General features: G+C 42.3%; 1 protein-coding gene and 1 pseudogene across 5 annotated transcripts in view; both read left to right on the plus strand.

Moving 5' to 3' along the window:
- mapk8ip1b (mitogen-activated protein kinase 8 interacting protein 1b) overlaps positions 1-3,431 on the plus strand; it is a 48,838-nt gene extending 45,407 nt beyond the window's left edge. For 4 of the 5 annotated variants that reach the window (XM_076733689.1, XM_076733681.1, XM_076733672.1 and 1 more), the window contains exon 12: positions 154-3,431. In XM_076733689.1, coding sequence (XP_076589804.1) covers positions 154-226 — 73 coding nt within the window. In that variant the 3' untranslated portion in view covers positions 227-3,431. The remainder of the gene's footprint in view (positions 1-153) is intronic. The other variant, XM_076733707.1, reaches the window with a different exon arrangement.
- Positions 3,432-6,780: 3,349 nt separating this feature from the next.
- Positions 6,781-8,137, plus strand: LOC143324395 (alpha-1,3-galactosyltransferase 2 pseudogene; annotated as a pseudogene).
- The last annotated feature ends 1,949 nt before the right edge of the window (positions 8,138-10,086 follow it).

The following is a 10,086-nucleotide window of genomic DNA, read 5'->3' on the forward strand; positions in this document are numbered from 1 at the left end:
CAAAGCTGGACAAGATACTGTGTGATTTTGGGGAAACAGTGAAAAAAACTATAAGGACATAGATTGAGAATTATAACAGAAGCTAACCTCGAGATGACTTTAGGTGAGATCTGGAAATGACTGAAGTCATCTCTGAATGTCCTTGTCTTCCAGGAAAGCCTTCCAGTTGTACTATAAAGAGTTTGTGGAGGTCTCGTGCCCTACAGAGGACATCTACCTGGAATAACCCTGCCCAGCCTTCAACCACAGCCCTGTACAGTACACTGTATCATAACATAATGTTGCATGAAGGACAGACCTATCTAAAATAATAAAAAAAAAAAAAAGGCAAAGACTAAAAAATTAACACATCTGACAGAAGTGTGAAAAGAAGGATCGAGTACTGGAACTGTGGTGAAACCTCTGTGCAGCACGAAGAGATGAAAACGAGCCAAAGGAGGAGAGTCTTGAGGAAAGCAAATATGCAAAATGGAGTCAGTGATGAGGAGGTGGGCACAGGCTGTCCATGGAAAGCACAAACATTGTATCACCGCAGCCTTGGCAGCGCTACGTTAACCCCTAGCGTCGCCTCAGCAGGTGCGTCACTGAAAGCCCAGGAGCCGTACTGGACTGCGCCAGCTTGTACTTGCACTTGACAAAAGAGAAACAGCAGCTGAGATTTGGAAAAATCAACACACGATGAGTTTGCTCTGACTTTAAATATCACAGGTCTGAGCATGAGGGACGTGTATATCTACTCAATAACATCCTCACATTGAAAATGTACACTAAGTGAACAAAATCCATGTAGAAACAGTGAATTTACCCTTTTAGCACACCTGATAGGAAGGTGACGTCCACGTTGTTCAGTGGCTACAAAAAATCCACTCTGAAACACTGTTAGACAACCAGCTACGGCTGATGCTCTTTGCATTTCAGGTGCCTCTTAGATGTTTGGCATCGGGGTCCAAACCCTGTCGTTAGACACTGGCTCTCGACACATGATCTGCGGTATGAGGTGTGCACACTGCAAAGTGGGGTTCACAGCACAGCACAGAGGTGGAGGCAAGTGTAGCAGCTTTATGCTGATGTGTGCCAAGAAACTGGAAAGTGCCAAGAAACTTTAACCAGGCACGTTCCGACCGTGACCCGTGTGACGGAGCTGATCGCTGCCGTTCTACTCAGTGAGTGGGTCCCAGAAGCGTCTCTGCGCTCTGTTCCTCACAGAACAGGCGTCTACTTTGACGCTACGAGAAGGTCTAGACAGACAGGAAGTCAGACGCAGGAACACTGTAGAGAGTCCAGTAAAGTTTTCAAAATAAAGCACGTTGTACAGACTCACATAGACATGAAATGAGCAAGTCAGCAAAGCTCTGCAGGCAAAACGCTCTGCTTCTGCAGCCTGTGACGACCGGAGACGCAAGGAGGATGGAGCAAACACCCACTGCATCCGCAACGTCACGGATACGCACCCAGTACCCCATTAGAGCTCAAACATTAGTCGACTAATCGATTAGATGATCCACAAAAAACTCATTTTTATGCCAAACGTTCACTCATGCCTGCTTCTCAAATGTGAATATTCATGAAAATTTGTTGAATATTTTTGAGGCATTTTTTTACTTTTTTTCCTGCCATTTCACGGGACAGATGATTGATTGATAATGAAAGTGCTTCTTGGTAGCAGCCTCATACCCGGTGATTAAGATGAGTTTTGGTGCTTTGGCCAAAGTTGAAACCGATTGAAAGTTAAACACGGGGGGAGATGTAACGTATAAGTTGTGCACAGCTGCATTGGCAAACGATAGTACACACAGATGGAAAACAGTTCTGATGGCGATCATGTGAAGAGGGCCTGGAGGATCATGGACCCTGTCCACCAATGCCAGACAGGGAAAAAAGATATTTTTCTGCTTTAAAAGACCAAAGAGAAACTCCTGGAATGCACTCAGCATCACTTGTCCATGAGGACAAAAAAAAAAAAAAAAAAACAGTGTGAGGGTGTACGAGTGTGGATTTTTCTTCTCCAGCTTTTCAGCAGCTTCTATCGGCACCCCGTCGTGCTCAGCTAAACAGCCCCCAGCACTTGTCAGGTCGAGCCTTAGTCTCTAGTCTAATGCAAAACACACTGCGCTTCTTCCTCACTGTGGGTTCTAGCTAAGAATGAAACCAGTGACTAAGATGTAGATGAAAAAAAAGCAAAACTTCGGCTCTTTGGTGGCACAGGATGAGGTGGGACATGCAGTATGTTCTTCGTGTGGTCTTCTAGAAGCTGGCTCCTCGTGGTTTCCACATCAGAAACATGAAACGCTCTCAGTGTGGCGGTGAAAAGGTAAGAAGGCTGATCCTGGGTGCAGCAGGTACAGGTGCTGACAGGGGAGCTAAAGCAACACTCTGCTGTCTTCATATCTTCACTAGTAGTGCCTCTTCTTCATCAGATCTTTGTGACCTTCCTCAGTGGACATTATCACAACGTTTTAAGGGATTGCCGTCGAGTGCGTGTTGTTTCAGAGTTTGAATGCAAGTAGAGGTGTAGTAGGAGTATTTTTGATGGGATTTGCGCTTTTTTCCCACTGCACTGTGCGAGCTGGGCTGTACCTGAGCTGTCAGAGGTTGAATGTCGTTTCAGAGGCTGCAGGGTGCAGTGAAAGTGTGCTATTAAAGAGCCTTTCATTTTAAACATGGTGAACATACATGTACACAGATTTAGGGGTTCTCTTCATTAAACAAAACAAGCCATTTTATGACTTCACTTTGGACTTTGCAGTAAGTATTTTCCACTATTTTTGGACAGTCTAAGTGATCAGTTGAGACAGTAATTGGCAGCTTGAGGGAGATTGAAAGTAATGCTTGTTTGCAGGCACGAGACTTCAAGATGTTCTGAACAAAGACTACAGAAAACCAGAGGACTTCTGTATGTTTTTCAAACCATCCTGGCTGCAGCTCGGGTACAGCACAGCACTTCTGCAGTGAAAAATAAAGCGTGTTTCCTTCATCATTTATCACTAACACTGATTTGTAACAGATTATTTTAATGCCATCTATGTTGAGCAGAAGATTAATTGACGGTAAAGGAAAGATTCATCCATTCAGCCATCTCACCAGTCCCCACAGTTTGTTCCTTTTCAATAAAAAAAGGAGAGAAAGACGTAAGAAAGCGAACGAGTCGTCTGCTCGTGCTGATCAAAGCCATCGTGTTTGCATCAACGGATCAACACTGATTTTTATACGAGTTCCCTTCTCAAGAGTCAATCAGGCGGACACAGGTGAAATGTAAAGTACTGGAGGCTATACAAAGGGTGTATAGATACGCCATATATAAATAAAAACTTTAATATCTGTAATTATAAACATGACATTGTATTGATTCAACATGTAGTATGTGAAATTTCTCTTTATTTTGGAATTTTTTTAGGTGTGAATTATTCTTTATTTAAAAATTTTAATGCAGATCTTCTGGTGTCCTGTCGTCATTCAGTTTGGCATCACTCACACATCAGTGTCACTGTACTTGTGAGGTCCTGCTGTCGACTCTCATCTGACTGCTGCAGCCCAGCTCCAACTCTAGTGACGTCACAGCGTCTCGGGAATTAAACTGGTGAGTGAATTGTGGGGGTTGCTGAAGAAAAGAAGGTCAGGAGCCTTTTTCTCAAAGTAGACTTTGACTTTGCCTTCAGGAAAACTTCCAGTGTCAGAAAATCTGACTGAATGAAAACCCTGTAATCGCATCCATGTTTCTCTCACTTTCATCTTACGTCTTAGCTCCTCCCACTGAGGATGCACGAAAACCAAGCAAACACAGGCACAGGAGCTGTTCATACTGGCAGAATGCATTTATCATTCATTCATTATTTGCATCTGTATTTATTGATATTCTGATGGGAAATCATTATTTAGTAACTCAGAATATGACTGTGGTGACTTTTCAGGACTAAAAATCATTTCTTACACATTGAAATTGAAATTATGACTTATAAAATGGGCCCGTTGTTCCAAAACTAGACACTCCCTGGAGTGTTTCTGTCTTTAGTTTCTGTGTGTTTGGACGGGAAAGCAGGAAAGGACGAAGTCAGGTGATCCTCATCAACAATGGTCAGGTGACTGTCATCATAGTCACAATAAACATGTGGTTAGCCTGAAACTGGAGTAACGGGTGTAACACCTTACTGCAGGCGTGCACAGACTCTGGTTCACTGCATTTCCTGTTTTATTTTGTAATACTTCATGCATTTCATTACATTTCTCTTCCTGTTGTTGATCAGTTTTCCCGCCAGTTTTACTCTTCACCTGTTCTCTATTTTCCAATCAGTCCTCCCAGTACTTATAGTCCCACCTGTCTTGCTCTTGCTGCAGACGAGCAGACCAGCCATCATTAGTCCCTGCTGGTTTTTTTTTTTTTGTAGTGTTTTATCTCTGCCCAGTATTTGTCTGACAGACTTCCTGTTTTGTCCATGATCCTCGAGTCCCTTCTCTTTGATTGTCCCACAGCTTTGTTAGCAAGTTATGAATTAAGAGCCACCTTCCCCTTTTTTCTTGTGATTTGGTGGTGCTGCTCGGCAGGCTCTGACTCACCTTGGGGGGGGGGGGGTGCATCTACCTTGTCAGACTTAAAATAAATCAGTTTTTATTTGATCATTTACATATTTAATAGAAACTAAAACAAACACAAAGCTGGTTTGGGAATAAAGTCACATTAAATCCATGATGCAGCAGCAGTGGGACCCATTTGAAAAGATGAAAACCACACTGCATGTAGGACAAAGCTCTGTCATTGCCCAAAACTATCATTTAAATCTCAAAATTTGATGTAATAAAAACTACCGTCCACAAAAGACTCAAAATATCACAAAGAAAACAAGAAGATTTATTGGAGCATGCTGTTGTTTTTCCTATGCAGGACAGATGAGCCTGAATGCTTTGCATCAGGATCTGCTGTGCGTCTCTTAGTAATACTCATCCTCCAGGTGAGGGCGATAAGGATTTTCAGCGTCAGGCGGCAGAGGAGGAGGGAGGGGCCTCTCACCGTAATCTGCAGCAACACATGAGCACAATCAGATGGATGGAAAGATTTCTGCTGCTCACCACTGAAGGACGCTTTCAGCAGTGCTGAGTTTGGTCCTGGGTACAAAGCACTTTGTACGGGAAAGCACCAGAGACGGATTCTGAGTTGCTCAGCACCCTCAATAAACAGATATGTGTCTGTCTTACCATCAGTACGGATAATGTGCTGGAGGCCGGGGTCAAAGAGAAGCTCTAATTCTGCCGTACCTTCATCAGCTCTGCCAGAGGACACAACACTAAATGAAAAGAGAGTAACAATAATAATAATGATAATAATGATAATAAACTTTATTTGTTTAGCATCTTTCATACAGGAATTGCAGCTCAAAATGTTTTAAAAGAAAGAAATCACAGTGAGTGCTTAACATAAAAAGACAGAATGGCCATAAAAACACATGTAAAAAATGAATTTAAATAAGATGGAGAATAAAACTTACTTGATAATGATGATGAGGATCGAAGTAAAAAGAAATACGATGCACAAAAGCTGATTTCAGAAGCTCAAACTAATGTTTAAGTTTAATTTTGGACAATATTCTGAGAAAGGAATGGTGACCATTTTGTTTTTCGACTTTTTAAAAAATGCATATTTTATAAATATTAACAGAAGATAAAGGAGTTAAAGACTGAGGAAATGCTGAGAAAGCTTTACAGAGTGAAGGAACATGATGTCAAACACGTTTACAGCAGCGTTTAATGGAGGCTGCACTTAACATCGAGCTCTCGTTCCTTTTAAATTTGAATTCCCTTACTGAAAATTGCATTTTACAAAAGGTGAGCAGATAAACTGCATTGTTTTTGTTTGGTTTATGTCAAAAAGTTAACTGCCCTGAGCCACTACTGCAGCTTCCATGTCAACCACCAATGATGCCAGCAGGACAGATTTGTCACTTTCGACTGATTGGTTAGCCTCAGTCCCCCAAAGGTGGGAGGTGTCCGAAGCAAACTGACTGGAGGTAAGCAAGTGAAGGAACCTACCTGCTGAGCACAGGTGCAGAAAGGCCTCCATCAATCACAAGAGGGAGGACGATGAGGAGGGTTAACGTGCTTAACGATCCTGTCTGACCGGACATCATGAGCAAACTGCTGTGTGAATTCACAACAAGTCAGCTGATTCTAGAATGAATCATCGCATTTGTTAGTTTTCAAAAACATCTCGTCTGTAAACAAACACACACACACACACACACACACACACACAGGTCAACTTCTGGGGAAATGTTAATAATTAATAATGTCTGAAAGATGTGAAATATTTTCAGGAGTAGGACAACAAAAACTCATGAATGAACAACATGGACCGTTTTATTTTTCAAATGCAGTTTTTATCTGAAAGTGTGAATGAGAAGATAAGACATGAAAAACGTGTGTGAGAACATCTAAATCCTGCGTGTGTGTTAAACTGCACTAATTAGCTCGTCTGAATCTGTGCGTTCCCACCTGTAGTCATTAGGTTTCCACTGTGACGTTAACAGCAGAGTGACTCCTGGCTCAGTTCATTTCATAGAGGCTCAGCACTCACAATCACTGCTTCTAGCACCAAGACTGTAACTTTCACTGCTTTAGTTTGGAAACTGTGCTGAAATTTCCATTTTTAGCTTAGACTGAAGGTAACACAGAAGTTGCTCTGCACTCTTTGAGCCGCTTTGAGGCTCACGGTTTCAAATGTTGAAGCCTGTTTCAGTCCATGTTTACATGTGTACAACCAATGCAGATTTAGCTGCATTTTCATGTAGAATAATGTATGAAGAGGGAAAATTGTGGGAGTAAGAGCGAGTTTAAGACAGGCCGTCTCCACTGTGACAATAATGTGACCCATTCCAGCTCTGAACATTCATGTGAAAAGTGAGGATGGACCGAGGTTCACCACTTGGTGAACACATGACTGGATAAAGGAGATTATTTCATGTGCTTGGGAAAACTCTAAAACTGCTGTCGATAAACACAATTTGTTTGGAAGCTACTGGAAAGAAAGAAAAAAAAGTCACATTTAACGGCTTAAATCAAAGTTTCAACATATCCATGGTTTTCAGAAACATTCAATGCCAGTGTTTATCCTGCCAATAGTGTTGGTTTGCCATCATCTTTCATTTCAGCGTCAGACGGGGGGCTCAAACATACACTTCCTGGAAAGCTCCGATCATCCAGGAGAGGATGTTTGACCCCAGTCTTTACGACCAAAAGCCCGTCGAAGGCCAGTCATCTGTGGCCCTCACCGTATTTGCTGTGGGCGGGTTCGTTTCTCCATAAACACTGTTTGTTATTCTGAATGCTTGTTCCAAAACTGGATGTAGACCAAGAAACGTTCCCTGCAGGCTGAATAACAAACTGTGAGCTTTATGAGAAGAGAATAACATTGAAGCCCAGCCCGATGCCCCTCGTCATCCTATTGAGTTATGAGCAACAACGACTGTCCTTCTCTGCCTCAGATACCTTAAGACCTTCCTCACCTCTGCAGAACAACACAATGTTGGGATTAGCAGTGACATATTACATGTTCACGGATCGACCAGAGAAGGTACCAGACTTCCTCCTCAGCGAAGCCTGAAGGTCATCCAGGTGGAGAAGCACTCATCATTCAGTGACGCGCATGAAAACGTTGTCCGGAGCCAAAGAATCAGAGATCCGTCGCCACTGCAATTACATCGTTAGCTTTGATGTGGATCAGGAGTTTAAGGGAGATTTGGCTCAGAGGCTCTTGGGGATTCTGTGGTTCTGCTGCACGCCCACTATTACAAACAACCAAAGGAGAGCTTCACTTAGGACAGGAACCCCAAATCCAAAGCTTTCACGGAAACCAGAGATTCGTTCTACCATGCTGCTCTCTTTGGAGGCTTGTGGGAAAACGTCGAGAGTTTGACAAATGCCTGCTATGTGAACGTCATGGAGGACAAACTGAATGAGGTGGAGGCCCTGTGGCAGGATGAGAGTCATCTGAACAAGTACTTCTGGCCACACAAACCAAGCAGACTGCTGTCCCCTGAGTACTGCTGGGATTGTTGACAAGAGGGACATAAACGTCACTCGCCTAATGTGGGCACCCAAACGTAACAGCACACGCCGGACTCCGCAGAGCGGCTGGAAGAAATGGAATTAAAAGAAAAGCACAAGATTTACTGTGTGATTCAGCTGAATAACCATCTGTCTTTTCTGATTTCCACTGATCTCCAACTCAAGTAGATCTACATGCTGTTTGTCCTTGTGTTCAAGCATTTCTTAGAAGGATCATGTTGACAAAAAAAACATTATATCCAGTGTGAGTAATTTATTATTTATATGAATAAATGCTGTCTTGGTGTCATTTATTGTAAATAAACAATCCCTTGTGGACAGGTATGGAAAATAATTAAATTCTTCTATTGAGCTGCTGCAATATTCAACATATTTGCTTTGGTAAATGTGTGTGTGTGTGTGTGTGTGTGTGTCTGTGTGTCTGTGTGTGTTAGTACAGGCAGTGCTACTTACCGTCACTGAATGAGCAAACAACATCTTTTGTGTACAAAATTCACTTTTCTAGTTATTTAAAATCATCAAACATCCACCTGAAACATTAAGAAACCAGTGAAATGTCATGAGTGAAACTCAAACACACACTGTAAAAACATCGTAGGACTTAGAGTGAAAGGCTGCAAATCCTCAGTAAATATCCACCAGCACAGGAGATCCGTACAGCGTAGGTGGATATTTCCAAATGCTTTCCAGCCTTTCTTTCTAAGATAAACAGTGAAACTGCATTTGTCTGCAGGGGCTGCAGGAGGGCACATCGCTGAAGATTGTCCATTTGGGTTTATTACACAAACATGTATTTAAGGCTCCTGTGTAGACGCTCACCAATTATACTTTTTGAAGAATGTACCAAGTACACTTTGTGCCATCTTCACCAATACTGCTCTTGAGTATATTTGAAGTATCAATAATATACCAAATTGCTTTTTTACAAAACTTTCTACAAACTTTAAGGGTACTTCAAATTAAGTGACGTTAAAGTAGACTTTAATTGAGGATGCTAATAGCATATCATGAAGTGCACTTTTCATAAGTACACTTCATTACTATTAAAAGTATTTGTATTTTAGTACTTACAATAAATTACACTTCTTTAAGTACTTTGAAATACCACTTTAAGTATTGCAGAATTAGTATAATCGTTTTTAATGCGTACACTGTGCATTAACACTCACAGTGAGGGAAGACGATGTGTTTACTGAACGTCTGTAAATCTTTTCTGTCTCTGAGACTCTAAAAGTCTTCAAACTCTTCGTCTGGCTCTGCAGTAGCCGAGTGAGGCACACATGAATACTGCATGTCCAGCTCACCCCCGGGCGGCCCACCCCACCGCTCAGCATGAACCACACAGCAGCCACCTGTGTCATTCAGCTGACCTCGGATCAGCTTGGACCTGTCTGACTGAAGGCAATGATGCATTATTCATAGACTGCCACCATCTGGCACATCAGTGCACCCTGCCACCTTCGCACTCACCCTGTCAAAGACATGCAGCACAAGAAAAGGGCGGTATATCATCCGAGCAGTGCTTGCTTTAGTGCCTGTAATTTACAGGACAAATGAAGAAGCGGCTCAGTTTAATGGTCTGTTGTTAACAATGTTTTAAAGGTTATTTATTTGCCTTTTATGTGTTTAACCGATTGACAGCTTGTGTGGGGATTATATGCAACACAGGCCAGTCATAGGCAGTGTGCACCTTAATAAAACAAGCCCTTCTTGGTGAAGAAAGGCTTGAGTTGGCGATGTCATGTGAATACAGTTTGAAGAGCAAAGAGTGAATGCCAGAAAATAAGAAAAACAATGACACGATGAAGTGCACTTCGGCCATGAACCACTTGAGGGTGCTAGTGTCAAATCTACCTCAGAAACACAACTCCACCATCACACCAGACGGTCCACCGATGCACGTGTTGTTATGTGTGTCAGTATGTAAAGTATTGTTGTGATGAAGGTCACACAGGATGGTGTCCAATACAATTGTTATAAATATAGGATTAACCTTTTTCCTGTGCATCCACTGTAAGACGACTGCTGCTGCCA

Source organism: Chaetodon auriga, chromosome 1 (genome assembly GCF_051107435.1).
Source record: "Chaetodon auriga isolate fChaAug3 chromosome 1, fChaAug3.hap1, whole genome shotgun sequence".
NCBI classification, from domain to species: domain Eukaryota; kingdom Metazoa; phylum Chordata; class Actinopteri; order Chaetodontiformes; family Chaetodontidae; genus Chaetodon; species Chaetodon auriga.